At 41.7% G+C, this 20,245-nt stretch overlaps 1 protein-coding gene across 1 annotated transcript in view; it reads right to left on the bottom strand.

Moving 5' to 3' along the window:
• LOC117519815 (protein diaphanous homolog 1-like) overlaps window positions 1-20,245 on the bottom strand; it is a 307,697-nt gene extending 287,452 nt beyond the window's left edge. The window contains exon 1 of the mRNA XM_034181058.1: window positions 19,524-20,245. Within this exon, the coding sequence (XP_034036949.1) occupies window positions 19,524-19,622 (99 nt within the window). The 5' untranslated portion in view covers window positions 19,623-20,245. The remainder of the gene's footprint in view (window positions 1-19,523) is intronic.

Below are 20,245 nucleotides of genomic sequence, written 5' to 3'. Positions count from 1 at the left end.
TGAAATTGGCTGTATTTAAAGGCCCATAACTACAGATGTCCCGATCCGATCACGTGATCGGAAATCGGGCCCGATCACGTGGTTTCAGACTTGATCGAAATCGGACGTTGCATCCCGATCAGGAATCCAATATAGATTTTATCGTCATTATTGTGATCAGTGCTATTTCAGGCTCATTATTGCAGATTAATGGGCCTTTCACGCGTCGGAAGCGTCAGAGGCGTGACACATGTTGCCTTGCTTTTTAGAGGCGTCGGAGGCGTCGCTCGGTTTTTGACATGATGCTTCTGACGGGAGTGCGCATTGCCGCTTGTCAGCAGGCTGACGCGGTCAAAGTTCAACCCAATCCTTATTTTTTTTAATTGATCAAAAGAAAAAAACATAAGTTCAACTGGACAGAGGTGGGGGGAGTTACACGCGCAAAGTTTCTTTCGCAGAACTGCTGTTGGTGTGTTTACGCGCTCAGCCTGACGCCTCGATGGAATGACAAGAGGATGATGGACACTTTCCCACCAAAACTCTTGCTCAGTCATCCCTCCGTGCGCAGCAGGACCCGGTGCTGACCATGTCCTCAGGACGACGATCTGTCATCTGATTAACAAAAAGAAAAAAACAAATTGTCTTGTGATCGTTTGTCTGCAAAACGGAGCGAGAGATGGTGTGCGCACGAGTGACCTAGATTCAACCTTTCATTTGAACCGTCAATGATCATGTTGAAATAATAGAATATGACATGGAAGTAGGACCTGGTATGATTTTCCTTTTAATTGTAAACCAAATTATGCATTAACTCAGAACAATTAAACTACATGAAATTCATGAAGACTGAAAAGACTTAAAGTATTTCAAAAACCACAGCTAAAGCTTGTAGAATATTTTAAAAATCAGGGTAAAATATCAATAAAATACCTGTAAATCCACTCAAAGCCACAATGTCTTTTTTCAATGAAAGAAAGTCTAGATTAATGAAAGGAAAAAAAGGCACATAATCTTTTCTGAAATTCTGTTTGAACAGCAAAATGTTTATTTTCCAGAGAGAAAAAAATTCTTACCAGTTCACTTTTCCTGTTTATCTTTCAGGTGTGTTGATGAAGGCAGCAACAATTCCACGGATTCTTGTCCTTATCAGACTTTTTCAAACCATCTTTCTCTCCATCTTCGTTCTGTCTGATGTCGCTCCATGACACAGACATGTTGCAAAGTTCTTCTTTTAAAAACTTGAAAGTTCTAAAAGTTTGTGATGTCCACATGCTACTTTTAGCTAAGCTTCGCACAGGAGCCACACAGTGTCACTGCAGCAACCAACCAGTCCCGCTTTACGACAACTGTCATAAGAGCCAGGCTTTGAGTGGCATTTATTCTCCCCGAAACTCCGCGGATCCGAGGAAACTGATTTGTATCTGTTAAAGCCGTGGTCACAACCCGCCACACTTGCACGTGCGTGCAGTGTACTTGCAAAAACGTGGGCTAAATTTGGAGATCCATACGTCATAAGTACTGCCTCAGTACAAATTTAGAAGCACGCAGACACGCCGTAGAGGTTTTAGTGCATGCAGAACTTTCATTGCGGTCAGGCTGCAGATTCACCAGCAGTGCAGATGACGCACGTTGTGAGCACTGCCTCAGTAAGGATTCAAAGCAGCACATTTTCATTCAATTACTATTGAATTAACCAAATCCGTACGGAGGCAGTAGGCTACTCACCACATACTATGGAATTAAATTGTAGGTATCAGATCTTTAAGATTGTGATACACATATATAAATTAGAATTAAGTTGAAATTTAAAAAGGTGGTAATCAAGTGTGTAGTGAATATATTCCTCTATCAGTGTTTCACACCTTGTGTGACTTTTCACTAACTCTGATGTGGGGAGGCCGACAGACTTGCATGCACGACGCAGCTCCGGTCCCGCTCATAAAAAAGAAAAGTGACCCCCCACACACACACTGCTTTATTGTCATCTCTCTTTATCGTTACACTCCTAGAGACATGCGTTGAACATACTCCCTCCCTCCTCTTGCTACTGCCTCCGTACATTTTCACAAAAATGTAGTGGCCGTGGCATCCGCAGAAAACGTACGGCGAAAAAAAAAACGCACGGTGGGTTGTGACCGGGGCTTAACACACAGATCAGTGTCCGCGGACTTATAAAACTTGCATGATGTCGTAAAAAAAGAACGCTTTGCGATAAGCATTTTAAAAACTCAGTAACGATCACGATTAAAGAGTACAACACGAACGTAGCTTCGCGCTGTCCAATAGGAACGACGCGTCGGGCCAAAACACAGAAAACTAGTGCCACAAACCACTGATCTGTACAAATGGTAAATGGACTGCATTTATATAGCGCTTTTCTATCTGCATCATATGCTCAAAGCGCTTTACAATTATGCCTCACATTCACCCCGATGTCAGGGCGCTGCCATACAAGGCGCTCACTACACACCGGGAGCAAGCAAGTGCACTGTTTAAGTGATAAATAATAAAATAAGGTGATTAAAATGAAATTATTATATATTTAGCATTCGTTCATTGTTCATTCAGTTTTTAAAAGTATCGGATCGGGACTCGGTATCAGCAGATACTCAATCAGATGACTCGGAATCGGATCGGGGCCAAAAAACCTGATCGGGACATCCCTACCCATAACCCTCTGCGTCATCAAGACCCCAACCAGATTTCAATGTTATCAACAAATATAGGCCCTACTCTATCAAATGCAACTGAAAAAATATTGGGGTCTTGATGCCATTGGCCATCAGGGGGTGCGAAAGTGCTCAACTTACCCAATTTTGAGGAAGTTTAGCGCCACCTGGTGGCCGTGCCATCAGCCTTTTTTAGCAAAGTTTGCATGATAATTATTCATTATTACTAATAATAATTGTATTATTAGTTATTCTTACTATTGTTGTTGTTGCTATTATTATTATTATTATTATTATTAATATATAAATCAAAATAAATTTAAAAAATATAATTTGTAATACATTTGACATTTTTATGACAACAAATGCTGAGCAATTAATTATTACACAGAAAACAAATGCACACAAACGTGCAGAGATGTGAACAGTTTAATGCTAACTTTAACATTGAAAACGCCTTAGACATGCTAACATGTTAGCATCGGTCCCGTTTTTAAGTTATAAAATACATCAACTGCTTCAGAAGACCATAACAAGTCGGTTTAACATATAAAGGTAAATATTACTAACAGACATACTATGCTCTTTTTTTTATTTAACCTTTATTTTACCAGGTAAGCGAATTGAGAACCAATTCTCATTTGCAATGGTGACCTGGCCAAGAGGCAGCATAAGCAGACAGCACAAAAACATAACACAAACATTCATATAAAAAGACACAATGCACAAATAAACAGAATCACTAGTTTACATCAAACCAAACAGGTTAAAAACAGGTACACTGATCATGGACCAGAGAATGCAATGAATTTTTAAAGGTACTGACTGAAACAAACAAGCTGAGTTTAAGTGATAACTGTAACTGATTCCAGTCATTTGCGACAGAAAACTGGAACGAGAAGCCACCAAAGGAAGTACGGGCTTTAGGGACAATTAGATTAATTAAACTGCTTGAGCGCAATGTACGGGCAGAATTATGGATCAGAAGAAGAGAACGAAGATATAGTGGAGTTTTACCAATTAGAGTTTTGTATATGAGAAGGTACCAGTGGACTAGTCTGCGGGAGTGAAGGGAGGGCCAGCTGACTAATGAATACAGGTTACAATGATGAGTGTGAAATGGAGCACCAGTAACAAAACAGACAGAATGGTAAATAACATCTAATTTGTGAAGAAGAGTTTTAGCAGCAGACCTGTAGATGACGTCTCCATAATCAAAGATGGGGAGAACTGTCATCTTGACCAGTAGGTGTTTGGCAGAGTGAGTGAGTGAGGATTTATTGCGATAAAGAAAGCTTATATGGGATTTGACTTTTGTTAGAACTGTATTGATGTGTGATTTGAATGTGAGTGAACAGTCTAACCAGATACCGAGATACTTATAGGAGTTGACAAAATCAATTACAGAGCCGTCGTTTGAAGTGAGGGTTACAGGGCAGCTAGAATGTGGAAGAGATCTGCTAAAGAGCATGCATTTTGTTTTATTAGTATTCAGTGTTAAGGTGAGCAAAGGCCAGCTGAATATTGTTGAAGCTGGTTTGAAGTGAGGACAACGCAGTGTTAAGACAGGGACTAGATGTGTATAAGATAGTGTCATTGGCATACAGGTGAATATTAGCATTTCCTGCGGCAAGGGCAATGTTTTTAACATAAATGCTAAATAAAGTTGGGCCCAATAGAGCCTTGGGCAACACCTTTAAGGAGGGGTAGAGGGGAAGACAAAAGACCTTCTACCCTCACAGACTGAGACCGACCAGAGCAGTAATTACTAAACCATGACAAACAGCTTTGAGAGAGGCCTATGTCTTTGAGTCTATTCAACAGTATATGATGGTCCATAGAGTCAAAGGCCTTAGCCAGATCAACAAAAGCAGCAACACAATATTCTTTGCTGTCAATGGCACAGATAATGTCATTAACAACTTTTAGAGTAGCCGAGATGCAGCTATGTCCCACTCTGAAGCCAGATTGAACTGGACTCAGGATGTTGTGAGTCTCTAGGTGGTACACGAGCTGCTTGTTGACCAGACTCTCTAGGATTTTCGACCAGCAGGGCAAAACAGAGATGGGTCTATAACAGTTTAAATCTGTGCTGTCACCCCCTTTAAAAAGAGGGGTGACAGCAGCACATTTCCAGTCCTGAGGAAAAACACCAGACTGCAGGGACAGATTGAAAAGGTAGGAGATGGGGACAGTAATATGAGCTGCTGTCTTGAAAAAGAAAGGGTCTAATGAGTCCAGTCCAGCTGGTTTGTGAGTATCCAGTTTACACAGTTCAGCAAGTACATCTGATTCCTGTATAGGTTGGAATGAGAATGAGGGGGTCCCAGGGCAGGTGAAGAGACACAGAGGGTGTGTGTGGACTGAGATGTATTGTAACAACCAGCTTTAGCAAAATGATTGTTAAAATACTCAACTATTTTATTTTTGTCGGTGACAATGATATTGTTCATTTTTATAATTTTTATATCTTTAGGGTTTTAGCTGGGAAAAAGTAAGAAAGTGAAATAAAACAAAGAACCATTGAAGTTGTATGTTTACTCCTTCACCCCTAATGTCCATAAAACAACATGCCCATCCATTTTATCATGTCAGTATTAGCTGTAGAAAAGAAATGAAGCTTTTATTTCCATGTATTTTGACCTGTTGAATTCAGTTGGCAAGCTAATACCTGTACTCATTCACCACTAATTTGCATGGAACAACATGGCTGCCTGTTTATATTATATTTCGCACAAGTTTGCTTGTGCAAAATAAGGCACAACAACAAAGCGAGTATTGCAGGCCACAGTTCCACTTCCTGCTGACTGGAAGGAATTTCTGTCAGTACCCGAGAACACAGCAGACCTGTGTAGGTTGTTGGCAACAACTTTGTTTGAGCAGGCCCCATAGGACAAGATTGTGGTTGCTGCTGGTGGTTGTTAGGATGAAACAACTTTGCTGTCAAACAACAATGCTGTGAACCTTGAACCACTGAAAGCTCACCATGAAGAGGCTGATACATGGCTTGTGCTTCATTGCATGAACTCCAACACCGGGGTCATTGTTATGTCTGCCAGAAACACAGATGTCCTACTCCTGCTGATGACACGCCATCAGCAGATGGGAAGCAAGACGGTCTTCAAGAAGGCAGGTTTACAAGAAGCCAAAATACATCCCAATCAAAGATGTCATCCAAGCCAATGCCCTGAGCGATGAAGCTGTTAAGCTGTTGCTGACCTTCCATGCACTCACTGGAAGCAATTTGACTTCCTACTGGACACAGTAAAAACACAACTCTACAAGTATTCAGTGAGCACAAGGTGCTCCTTGCAAAACTTGGACAGGAACTTCTCACCAGGGCTACACAGACAAATGTTGAGAAGTTCATATGTCTTGCTTATGGCACTTCTGTCAATACCACTGACAGTGCCAGGGTCAGTCTGTTAAGAAAGGACTGAAGCAAAAGCTTTTGCCACCAACAAGTGATGCTGCACAACTTCATATCAAAAGGAGTCATCTTCAGGCAGCAACTTGGCTACAGGCACACAAAGCATTTCCTCAAGTCCCAGCAGCAATCGACATGGGCTGGGAGAGGAGGAATGGAAAGCTAATGCCATCTCTACTGACACTGCCCCATCTGGCTGTTCCTCTTGTCTCTGCAAATGCAGAAAGTCTAGCATGCTTACCTGTGGTTTATGCAAATGTAGTTCTAACTGCTGCAATGTGGATGCATCATAGATCTAGTGGAAATAAACACTTGTGTTTATTAAAATGTTTCTATCAATACAAAAGTTGTTTGAGAAATGTCAATTCTATTATACGAGGGCTGTCAATAAAGTATAGGTCCTTTTTATTTTTTTCAAAAACTATATGGATTTCATTCATATGTTTTTACGTCAGACATGCTTGAACCCTCGTGCGCATGCGTGAGTTTTTCCACGCCTGTCGGTGACGTCATTCGCCTGTGAGCACTCCTTGTGGGAGGAGTCGTCCAGCTCCTCGTCGGAATTCCTTTGTCTGAGAAGTTGCTGAGAGACTGGCGCTTTGTTTGATCAAAATTTTTTCTAAACCTGTGAGACACATCGAAGTGGACACGGTTCGAAAAATTAAGCTGGTTTTCAGTGAAAATTTTAACGGCTGATGAGAGATTTTGAGGTGATACTGTCGCTTTAAGGACTTCCCACGGAGCGAGACGTCGTGCAGCGCTCTCAGGCGCCGTCGTCAGCCTGTTTCAAGCTGAAAACCTCCACATTTCAGGCTCTATTGATCCAGGACATCGTGAGAGAACAGAGAAGTTTCAGAAGAAGTCGGTTTCAGCATTTTATCCGGATATTCCACTGTTAAAGGAGATTTTTTTTAATGAAAGACGTGCGGACGGGTCCGCGCGTCGGGACGCAGCCGACGCGGTGCGGCAGTGTTGATAACCATTTGTAAAATCCAGGCGGCTTTTGATGGCTTTCAGTGGAGTGAGTATATGAGAAATTGTTTAACAGCTGGACATGTTCCAACTTGTCCTTAAGGCTTCCAACGGAGGTGTTTTTCCTGTGGCGGAGCGTCGCAGCGGCTGTGAGCCAACGCTGAAATCCGCCCGCACGTCTTTCATTAAAAAAAAATCTCCTTTAACAGTGGAATATCCGGATAAAATGCTGAAACCGACTTCTAATGAAACTTCTCTGTTCTCTCACGATGTCCTGGATCAATAGAGCCTGAAATGTGGAGGTTTTCAGCTTGAAACAGGCTGACGATGGCGCCTGAGAGCGCTGCACGACGTCTCGCACCGTGGGAAGTCCTTAAAGCGACAGTATCACCTCAAAATCTCTCATCAGCTGTTAAAAGTTTCACTGAAAACCAGCTTAATTTTTCGAACCGTGTCCACTTCGATGTGTCTCACAGGTTTAGAAAAAATTTTGATCAAACAAAGCGCCAGTCTATCAGCAACTTCTCAGACAAAGGAATTCCGACGAGGGGCTGGACGACTCCTCCCACAAGGAGTGCTCACAGGCGAATGACGTCACCGACAAGCGTGGAAAAACTCACGCATGCGCACGAGGGTTCAAGCATGTGTGACGTAAAAACATATGAATGAAATCCATATAGTTTTTGAAAAAAATAAAAAGGACCTATACTTTATTGACAGACCTCGTATATAGTGTGTAAAAGATAGTTTAATGTTCATGCTAGACATATAGGAATATTATTTGTTTCTCACACACAATGTTAAATTCATATGTACATGTATTTCCCATATTTTCAGCTTTGACAGAAATGCATATTTATCCTAGAAACATGTTTCGTTACAAACTGTCAATCTAAAATAAGCATAAGTTTAGGTTTATTTTAATTTCCTACATGTATAAAACTGACAGCAATTATTACCTTGGGAAATTTGGCATCTCTGGCAACTCTTAAGACCTTAAAATGAAAACATCTTAGTCAGTTGTGAAAACAAAATATTATTAATTATATGTGATTTTCATATATATATTATATTATATATTATATATATAATATATTATACACTCAACAAAAATATAAACGCAACACTTTTGGTTTTGCTCCCATTTTGTATGAGATGAACTCAAAGATCTAAAACTTTTTCCACATACACAATATCACTATTTCCCTCAAATATTGTTCACAAACCAGTCTAAATCTGTGCTAGTGAGCACTTCTCCTTTGCTGCGATAATCCATCCCACCTCACAGGTGTGCCATACCAAGATGCTGATTAGACACCATGATTAGTGCACAGGTGTGCCTTAGACTGTCCACAATAAAAGGCCACTCTGAAAAGTGCAGTTTTGTTTTATTGGGGGGGGGATACCAGTCAGTATCTGGTGTGACCACCATTTGCCTCATGCAGTGCAACACATCTCCTTCGCATAGAGTTGATCAGGTTGTCAATTGTGGCCTGTGGAATGTTGGTCCACTCCTCTTCAATGGCTGTGCGAAGTTGCTGGATATTGGCAGGAACTGGTACACGCTGTTGTATACGCCGGTCCAGAGCATCCCAAACATGCTCAATGGGTGACATGTCCGGTGAGTATGCCGGCCATGCAAGAACTGGGACATTTCCAGCTTCCAAGAATTGTGTACAGATCCTTGCAACATGGGGCCGTGCATTATCCTGCTGCAACATGAGGTGATGTTCTTGGATGTGTATGGCACAACAATGGGCCTCAGGATCTCGTCACGGTATCTCTGTGCATTCAAAATGCCATCAATAAAATGCACCTGTGTTCTTCGTCCATAACAGACGCCTGCCCATACCATAACCCCACCGCCACCATGGGCCACTCATACCACAACACTGACATCAGAAAACCTCTCACCCACATGACACCACACACGCTGTCTGCCATCTGCCCTGGACAGTGTGAACCGGGATTCATCCGTTAAGAGAACACCTCTCCAACGTGCCAAACGTCAGCGAATGTGAGCATTTGCCCACTCAAGTCAGTTACGACGACGAACTGGAGTCAGGCTGAGACCCCGATGAGGACGACAAGCATGCAGATGAGCTTCCCTGAGACGGTTTCTGACAGTTTGTGCAGAAATTCTTTGGTTATGCAAACCGATTGTTTCAGCAGCTGTCCGAGTGGCTGGTCTCAGACGATCTTGGAGGTGAACATGCTGGATGTGGAGGTCCTGGGCTGGTGTGGTTACACGTGGTCTGCGGTTGTGAAGCTGATTGGATGTACTGCCAAATTCTCTGAAACGCCTTTGGAGATGGTTATGGTAGAGAAATGAACATTCAATACACAAGCAACAGCTCTGGTTGACATTCCTGCTGTCAGCATGCCAATTGCACGCTCCCTCAAATCTTGCGACATCTGTGGCATTGTGCTGTGTGATAAAACTGCACCTTTCAGAGTGGCCTTTTATTGTGGACAGTCTAAGGTACACCTGTGCACTAATCATGGTGTCTAATCAGCATCTTGATATGGCACACCTGTGAGGTGGGATGGATTATCTCAGCAAAGGAGAAGTGCTCACTATCACAGATTTAGACTGGTTTGTGAACAATATTTGAGGGAAATGGTGATATTGTGTATGTGGAAAAAGTTTTAGATCTTTGAGTTCATCTCATACAAAATGGGAGCAAAACCAAAAGTGTTGCCTTTATATTTTTGTTGAGTGTATATTCATAAGAGCATGGGTGGTGGCCAAGTGGTTAATGCGCTTGGTTTCAGTTCAGAAGGTTCCGGGTTCAAATCCCACCCCTGCCACATCTCTCCATGTAATGTGGAGTTGCGTCAGGAAGGGCATCCGGCGTAAAACTTGTGCCAATTCAACATGCAGATCCACCTTGGATTTGCTGTGGCGACCCCAAGTGCAAACAAGGGAGCAGCCGAAGGGACTTACTATATGTGATTTTCATATAACTGGAGGCATAACTGTTGAATACACTCATCTTGATTATGCAAATTGGGGATAAAGGATTACATATACAGCTTTAATATAGTTATTTTGCAGTTAACCTCACCAAAACACTTGAAAATGTTCATTTTTATTTCTGGAACACATACAAGCAGTCTGATAAATAAAACAGTTGGTCTTGCTGTTCTATGCAAATTAGGGGTGAAGAGGTAGCGATACAGCTTGCCAACTGCAACTTTGAATTCAGCAGGTCAATACATGGAAATCAAAACTTTTATTTTGATTCACAAAGCCAATACAAGCAAACTTGTAAAAAAAAAAAAAACAAGCAGCCATGTTGTTTTAAAAGGTAAAATGGTAAATAGACTGCATTTATATAGCTCTTTTCTAGGGATGTGAATCTTACAACAACTAACGATTCAACTCAATTCTGATTCTTGACAACTGGTTCCTTTCGGGTATCGTTAAGAAATGATTCATCCACCGACATCAATAAGCTTTTTGCTTAACGATTCCCTTATCGGTCCTTCAGAGTAGCCAGTGTTTTTGGAGGTGTTTGTCAGGAAAATGATAATATCTCTACATTGATTACAGACCCTGCAGTGGGTCTGTAATCAACTTTTCTGCAGCGCGGCTTTGCTTTGAACCTTGAACTAATTGAAGCGGTGGTTTGCAGATTGAAGCAGTGCTTCGATCTACTGCTTCGTTTATTCTTTTTTTTTTCCTTTCGCTTTATCTTAATTTTCCCCTGTTAAAACCCTAAAGAGCATACGTCTGTATTATTTACCTTTTTTATGTTAAGCCGACCTGTTATGGTCTTCTGAAACAGTTGATAGATGTATTTTATAACTTAAAAACGGGACCGATGCTAACACATTAGCATGTCTATGGCATTTTCAATGTTAAAGTTAGCATTAAGCAGTTGCAGCTATCAGCACGTTCGGGTGCATTTTCTGTATAATAAGCATTTGTTGTCGTAAAAGAGTCAAATGTATTACAAATTGTAATTTTTTTTTAATTTATTTTTGTTTATATATTAATAATAATAGCAACCACAACAATAACAGTAATAATAACTAATCTAATGATTAGTTATTAAATACAATTTTAGAGAAAGAGACAAAAAGAACCTGAATAAAAACACAACAGAAAATATAAAACCAACTAACAATAAACATACATAAATAAATACATACATACATACATACATACATACATACATACATACATACATACATACATACAGAAATAAATGTTTCCTGTGGACACCTAGTGACTCTTACACCTCCACTTCATCCCTGTCTTATTTAAGTTTAATGACAGTTTGTTTTGGTCAAACCATATTTTCAATGTGTTAATTTCTTCAGTGATTTCCTCCAGAACTACAGTATCTGCCAAGCTAGAAAACTGCTGCCTCCTTGTAAGAGCAGAATGAATGAATTCAAATAAGTTGTTTTTTTTTTTTCTCTCTCAGCAAAATGGATGATGCACTCACTTTAGTTTATTGTCTGGAATAGCCCCAGATTGCATTTCAGAGCTTCTAGAATTCAAACATTTTTGTGCAGGTGGTGCTGGGGGGTAATTCTGGGTTTCAGCTTTTTTTGTTTCTCACCACTTTCATCCCTGAATATGTCAATCTTGAGTCATTTTGTGCGGATTAAAGTCACTAACTGGGCCTCCTGTCTTGTTGCGAGAAAGAAACGAGAATCATCCTCAGTTCTGTTCACACAGCTCCAAACGCTGCGCGGCTCTCTGCCAAGTCAAGTCAGAACGATAGAGTCCAGTTTTAATTAATAACTTCAAAGCGAAACACCATTTTATTTTTATTTATGTCCAGAGATCAAGAATACAGTGACCAATTTCATATTTATTTACTTTAAGACTCAATGAAATACATAGAAAACCTGTAAAGCCTACTTTTAGTACAAAATTCACAAGAGGTATCGATAAGGTAATCGATAAGGAATTGGATCGATAATGGCATCGATAGATAAAATCTTAATACCCATCCCTAGTGACAATTCGATTCAGAATCAATTTTCGATTCAAAGAGCTCTGAGAAATAGTTATATTACTTAAAAAATGTTTCTGTTTAAGAAAATGCAGCTTTACAAGGTTAATCAAGTGATTCTAAAGATGTAAATTTACTTATCTGCTTTGCTCGTTCAGAGTTGGCTGGCAGTTTAGCGAAGTGATTTAGTGTGCACTGGTCAGTAGTTGGCAGAGACTGCTGCTCCGCTTCTTTTAGCTCCGGGTGATGCCAAAGCATGTGGGCTTGCAGATTTGAAGTGTTTCTGAAGTACTTGACTTTCATTTTGCAGATTTTGCACACTGCATAAGTCTTGTCAAGCTCCTTCTTATGCAGCAAATAATAAAATCCAAAATGCACCCAAACATTTGCCTTCAGCAAAGACAGTGCTGGCTGAATTAGCTCTTCATCCGTCATGCTAAGCTGCAACTCACGAATGTTTGAAGCACGCCGGACCCTACCCTCGCGGGGACGCGGTAGGACGGAGGCCGTTGCCTGACAAACAGTACACGCAGCGAGTAAGCAAGAAAATGTTTAAAAAATTGCTTTTTAAAAATCGATTCTTGGACATTTTGGATCGATTCAGAATCTTAATAAGAATCGCGATTTGGACGTGAATCGATTTTTTTCCGGCACCCCTACTCTTCGCATCAGACGCTCAAAGCGCTTTACAATTATGCCTCACATTCACCCCGATGTCAGGGTGCTGCCATACAAGGTGCCCACTACACCGGGAGCAATTAAGGGATTAAAGACCTTGCCCAAGGGCCCTTAGTGATTTTCCAGTCACTCGGGGATTTGAACCGAGGATCTTCTGGTCTCAAGCCCAACACCTTAATCACTAGACCATCACCTCCCCTAATATACATACATATATTTTTGCATTTTATGCAAATTATCGGGTGAAGAAGTAGATACAGGTTGGCAACAGGAATTTTGGAATTCAGCAGGTAAAAAAAAAGTCAGCGCGACAAAAATAAACTGTTTTTTTATATGGCTATGACGCACTGATTGGCTGATTTCTGTAATGTAATATACATTACAATCAATCTGTTGTCTGCTTTTAAGAAAAAATTCCTTACACACTTTATGCAGGTCCTTGTTCTGAAAACATGGCTTTCAAACAACTTGCGGGGGGGGGGGGGGGGGGGGGGTGTCATGCGGTGAGAGGAGATTAGGGCTGCAGCTATCGATTATTTAAGTAAGTGAGTATTTTATTGATTAATCGAGTAATCAGATAAAAAGTACTTTTGTGTTTTTAAAACAACATAAGTAGTCCAGGGCTCTCCCTAAGCAATGACAATGTCGCTGCACCACCACGCAGATTGTCAAACTTTGTGTATCCTTTTCTGTTTTCCTGGGTAATTATTTATTTTTTCACGTCTTTACAAGTTTTGAATCTTTCCCAGTGTCAAGAGCTCAGCCCTCCCCTGACACCAGACCGTAAGCGCAGGCGGTCTGGTGTAATCCTCAGTCAGTCAGGCTCCAAGAATGTTTTGCCACTACTGACTGGAGCATGTTCAGACAGACAGCCACCTACAATAACACCACAGAACTCCAGGAGTACACGGAGACCGTCACTGCCTACATGAGGAAGTGCATGGATGATGTCACGGTCTCCAGAACCATCTCCATTCGGGCCAATCAGAAATCTTGGCTGACAGGGGAAGTCCACAGGCTCCTGAAGGCTTGAAACTCTGCCTTCAGAGTTGGGGACGAGGTGGACCTAAGGACAGCCAGGACCAACCTGTCACGGGGAATCAGAGATGCTAAGACACAGTACTCCAGGAGGATCGCTGACCGCTAGGGCTGAAACGATTAGTCGAGTAATTTGAATAATTCAATTATAAAAAATGTTCGAGGGAAATTCTGTGCCTCGAAGCTTCGTTTAACGTTGTAGTACATATGCCAGGCCTGTGTGTGGCGCTGTAATGCTCCCAGAAAAACAAACAGAAGAAGAAGTAGAGCAAGCGCTAATCAAATTAGCACAAAAGCTACAGCTTTCCAACATGACAAACAGAGTGAAATAAAGCCTTTTAGGAAAAAGACGGGCCACGCTGATCATCTGAAATAGCTTACTGTGCATTTAAAGCAAAGCAGTGTGTGTGTTTTTTTTTTTTTAAACAGTTTCGTCCGCTGGCCGGTCTACGCGCGGCAGACGGCTGCTGTCTCTGCCCGGTGTGAGCAGCTCAGCACTGCCCTCACACAGCTCTGTCCCGGCCACAGTCTCTGGAAGAAGTCCGCACTTTCTAATGTGTGACTCGCAATGAGTGTTTCGCTTTTTAATTTTCACTTTTTTTGGGCAACACACAATGCTTCACAAACACGGAAACTCCAATAAAATAATAATAATAATACATAAACCAGTGACTGCAACGCTGCATATTCAACCTCCAGCAGAAAATGAAATGCATTGGCTGAATCGCAGAGGGAGAGTTACAAAGAAATTCATGCAGGGACCCAGTCCACCACCTTAATAAATAAATAAATGAATAAAAATGGTTAAATTTTACAAGTTGGGGAAAACAAAAAACAGAAAGCCACAACCCATCACCATTTCAGCAAAATGTCAAGACTATGACTGAGCTCCTGACACCAGGAAAGATCCAAAACTTGTAAAGATGTGAAAAAAAAAAAAAAAATTACCCAGAAAAACACAAAAGGGATACACTAAATTTGACAGTCTCCGTGGTGACACAGTGACACTGTGCCATGACTTAGGGAGAGCCCTGGACTGTTAATGTTTTAAAACACAAAAGTACTTTCTATCCGATTACTCGATTAATCACCAGAATAATCGATAGAATACTCGATTACTACAATAATCAATAGCTGCAGCCCTACTGACCGCTTCAAGCACAGCAGAGACTCCGGGAATCTATGCCGGGGTATTCAGACCATCACGGACTATAAGCCCACCCCGCAGACCTGCGACAACACCCCCTCTCTGCTGAATCAGCTGAATGACTTCTTTGCTCGCTTTGAGGCAGACAATAACACTCCACCACCTTCTGACGACCAGGTGCTGTCACTACCTTCGGATAGCATGAGGCGAATGCTCAGAAGGATCAACGTGAGGAAAGCCCCAGTCCCGACGATATTCCTGGTCGGGTCCTGAGAGACTGTGCTGACGAGCTCACGGATGTCTTCACTGACATCTTCAACATCTTGCTGAGACAAGCTGTTGTCCCGACATGCCTCAAAGCCACCACCATCATCCCGGTCCCGAAGAAGTTGTCTCCCTCCTGCTACAATGACTACTGCCCAGTTGCACTGACTCCCATCATTATGAAGTGCTTCAAGTGGCTAATCATGGACCACATCAAATCTGCCCCCCCGCCGCACTGGAACCCTACCAGTTTGCATATCGGTCCAACCGCTCAACCGACAATGCTATTTCCACTGCCCTCCACTCAGCCCTCACTCACCTGGAGACCAAGGACTCACACGTCAGAATGCTGTTCATCGACTTCAGCTCAGCACTGAATACAATCATCCCCCAGCAACTCATCCTCAAACTAGTCCAGCTAGGACTCAACACCTCCCTGTGCAACTGGCTGCTGGACTTTCTGATGGGGAGACCACAGGCAGTTCGGGCTGGCAGCAACACCTCCAGTACCATCACGCTAAACACAGGAGCTCCCCAAGGATGTGTGCTGAGCCCCCTCCTCTTCACTCTGCTGACCCACGACTGCACACCTACATCCAGATCCAACCTCTTCATCAAGTTTGCAGACGACACGACTGCGGTGGGTCTCATCAACAACAACGATGAGACAAGCTACAGGAGTGAGGTGAGCCGCCTGGCCATGTGGCACATGGACAACAATCTCCACCTGAACGTGGAGAAGACAAAAGGAGATTGTCATGGACTTCAGGAGAGAGCCCGCTCAGCATGCTCCACTAACCATCAATGGTGCTGAAGTGGAGCGGGTGAGCAGCACAAAGTTCCTGTGTGTACACATCTCCCAAGACCTGTCCTGGAACATCAACACCACATCTCTGGCCAAAAAAGCCCAACAGTGACTCTACTTTCTGCAGAAACTGAGGAAAGCAAGAGCCCTGACCCCCATCATGTACTCCTTCTACAGGGGTACCATCAAGAGCATCCTGACCAGCAGGATGCTCATGTACCACACTGTGTGGTATAGTGCCTGCACCATATCCTGCCACAAGACCCTGCAGCGCACTGTGAAAGCAGCTGGGAAGATCATCGGTGTCCCTCTCTGTATTTTCTGTATTATGCTGTTATCCATTGCACTATCGTATTTGATGTCATACTGTTTACATTAGTACAGTGCCATTTGCACTACGGCATCATACTGTTATATTTACACAACCTACACTGTTATACTGTTTTATATTGTTATTTTTATTTTGTAAATCAGTAGTATTTAAGGTAATTTTTTTACTTAGCTTAGCAGTAGTTTTTATTCTATACTCTGCACCGTGGGTCTGAGAGGACTGAAATTTCATCTGTGCTGTATGTCGAGCATGTACAGCATATTTGACAATAAAGTTGACTTTGCCTGCACTTGAACATGAGCACAGTGGTGCAATGATTTACCTAAACTGACTACAAATGACTAAATGAAGTACTTTTGTTTATTTTCGGAAATGCGCTCCGTTCTCAAAACAGTACATGAAGCGCTCTCTCTCCCTCACTCCCTCTGTCTCTTTTAGAATGCTTAAACAATAATCAAGAGATGTTTGTACGTTTGTGAGTACTGGCAATTTTTGGGGGGACACATACAACGGACTCTGAACTTTAAGATCTGATGTTACGAGCCCTGGTGAGGCAGCAGTGCGTCCCCCTGAACGTCTGCAAAGGCAAGCGCTGTTTTCTTTCATGTACCGTTTTGAGAATGGAGCGCATTTCCAAAAATAAATAGAAGTACTTAATTTAGTCATATTTGGAGTCAGTTTCACTTTAAATGCGCAGTAAGTCTATTTCAGATGATAAGCATGGGCCCTCTTTCTCTTAAAAGGCTTTATTTTACTTTTTTGTGTCACATTGAAAAGCGGTAGCTTTTCTTGCTACAAATTAGCTCTTACACGGCTTGTACACATGCTCTAGTCTTCTTCTGTTTTTTTCCAAGCTGGCTCTGTAACAACTGGAATGCTACAGAGCGTGATATACACAAATCATGACATACCATGTCTGTGCATCATTAATGGACCTGATATCAAATACATTCAAAGAAACAGATGACTAAATACTAACTACATCCTAACTACACCTTAACTAGTGACATTCCATAAACAGCCATCCTGCATCAATGCTATGTCATCTTTGGGGTGCAAGTTTTGTGATGTACAAAAATGTGACTTACTCTGTAACAGCAAACAATACGTTCCCATGCAACAAGACCGACCTGACACATATTTGAAGGGAAGGATACTAAATATGCTTTTAAAATGTACACTGCAGCAGCACTGAGAGGGAGTGTTGGCTGACAATATGCTTAAGAAAAACAATGAAACTGATTGTGCACAGTTGACTTGTGTGGACTTACAAAAAAAAATTTCAATAAAACAATAACAACAACAATAAAAGACGTTGCATCTGAAGTGAAAGCATAAATATGTTTGTAAAAAGTGTGAGTTTGCGCCTTAATAAGAAATACTAAGTGAGTTTGCTCCTTAGCAAACTCACCTTAATATTTCTTCTGCTTTCTTGTTGCTTAATGCTGATGAATTATATCTTAAGTGTAGTTTTTCTGGCTGACTGATTCTGATTTCTTATTCTCTCTGTCTGAGATGTGACTGGATCCACATGCTGGATTGGATGATTTCTCCTGCGGACGGGGGATGAACTCCACTGTAGGAACAGATCCAACGAGTGGCTTGATGACCCCCCCCTCCCCCGACAGTGGACTGGACGCCTGCATGGACTCTTGTCAATTGTTGTTGTATTGTGTTCTGTATTGTAAACCTTTCTGGTAGAATGGCCTAAGCAGTGGGTCACTCCTTTGAGTCTGGTCTGCTTGAGGTGTCTTCCACAATATCAGAGGGAGTTTTTCCTTACCAATGCCACCTGTGTGCTTGCTAGGGGTTGGTAAGGTTAGACTTTCCTTGTGTGAAGTGCCTTGAGGCAACTTTGTTGTGATTTGACATTAAACTAAATCAAGTGAAGTTGAAGTGCTGCTTCACAAGCAAATACAGGCAGAAGTTCGACTCCTTGAACCACTGGAACACCGCACATAAAGCAACACCAGACAGAACTGATTTGATGACTCATTTAATTTATTCCAATTATACTGATAAAAAATGACTTTATTGGATCATTGCTAGATTTAATAAAAATAAGTAAGTTAGAATTTTTGGCTCTCTCTTTCTGATATTATTTGCAAACTGAAAATCCTTATCCTTAACATGTTGGAAATTTGAAATTGTAGGAACCACAGCTTTTCCTTTTATGTTCCTGGCAGGGTGTACGACATGACAGCTATAAAATGTTGATGGAAACTTACAGATCTTCAAATGCCCTAAATGAAGTGGATCAAGATGATGTAGCTCAGATGGTAAATGTGGCTTGTCAATTAATTGAAGGGTCACAGAACCAAATTCTGTTAACTCCTGTCTGAGCAAAGCATCTTTGTATAAAGTAAAATGAAAATAAAATTTTAAAAAAAGAGCACTTCACCAATTTATAAATGGTACTACATGGCAAATATAGTAGTACATGCATTCTATTTGAACCTTACAAGTATTATTTTCTTGTGTGGAGAGGAACTGGTAACTCAGTGACCAGATGCGTCTTCTGTGTGTGCTCTACTGTTACGGTTTTTCAGTGTATACAATATCAGTTTTCACCTGTTGCTAGACATGGCAAGGGAGTTTAGTTACACAACACTTTGTGGCGGCTGATGACAGGCATTCCTCGTACTGATCTTTACTGTTGTAATGGTATCAAGACACCACACTGAATCATCCATGCTGATAAAGTGCAACAGACACCACATGATGTCATTGTAAATACAATGCAGCCGCCGAAAAATTCACAAGTCATTGCCACACCTTAGTACAGGAAATTACTTAATTCATTTGAAAGAATTCAACGATTACTACTTTACAGTGTGCAAATCACAGTCCATTGAAAATTAAGCAAAGACAAGAGCCAAACGTCACTTTGAAAGCTAAAGCTACATTTCATTCGTTTCAGTGTGGAGAAAGAAAAATGAGTAGTATTAAAGTGTTGCATTTTGACAAAAGTGCACAACTTGATGTTTTACTGCAGGGTGCAGCTCTTCAGAAGTGAAGAGCAGCCACTTCCTCGTAAATTCATAAAACACTTAACCTAACTTGGGTCATGAGTTAGTGCGGGTCAACTAAAAGATAAAAGGTGCGCAGTGTTGGGGTGAAACGAAATGACAGGTTTCTTTGTAATGTCACTTGAGAGCAACAAAATATAGCCATCATCGTAGTTTTCGCGCACATACCCAAATATATTAACGCGAGATGATAACCCAGTGGAATACTCACAAATTTCTTCTTTCCATCTCCATCCTCATAGCTCTTCTTTGCTTTCTTGTCTTTCTTGGAACCAGCAGCAGATGCGGAATTCCCTGACTGTGGATCCATATTTACGCGTTAATCCGATTCCTTGGATTGAGTAGTCAAAATAAACCCGTGTGGCGGTAATCTCTGGACTGAAGCTCAAAAACGTATGACGGGGGAGGGAAAAACTACTTATTCCATTCGACCTGAGATAGTGGCTAACTAGCACAGGTCTGCTAATGATTTGGTAGGTAGGCACAGACACCGTTAAACCGTCTGATTGTAAGGAGGGAAATTTAAAGCACAAACACAAAAATGATACAGCAAAAGTATGAAACAACCTGTTGCGGCGATACGCCACAACCAACTATTATACTCCCCCCATAATTCGCGTGTAAAACAAAGCGAAGCGTTGTCAACAGGAACTCGAAAATTCAGAAACCTTTACTCGCAGCAGCAAGCGCACGGCTAACGTTAGCTTTAGCTTGGCTAGCCTTCCTGAAAGAGTTTGTGTGAAGTCGCCCTACTTCACGAGCAACTTCGGTGGCTGGAAGAAAGACAACTTTGCGGGGGACTTCCCTCCTCTGTGTTTCCCAGCTTCGTTTCTAAAACTATGAACACGTAACTTTTTTTTTCCCCTCTCCTTAACTCCTCAGTGACAACGGTGAGTGTTTAGCACTACCACTCTTCCTGTTGTGAGTGACAGC

Source organism: Thalassophryne amazonica, chromosome 11 (assembly GCF_902500255.1).
Source record: "Thalassophryne amazonica chromosome 11, fThaAma1.1, whole genome shotgun sequence".
NCBI classification, from domain to species: Eukaryota; Metazoa; Chordata; class Actinopteri; order Batrachoidiformes; family Batrachoididae; genus Thalassophryne; species Thalassophryne amazonica.
The sequence above is the reverse complement of the archived record's forward strand: the minus strand, read 5'-3'. Positions and strand labels throughout refer to the sequence as shown.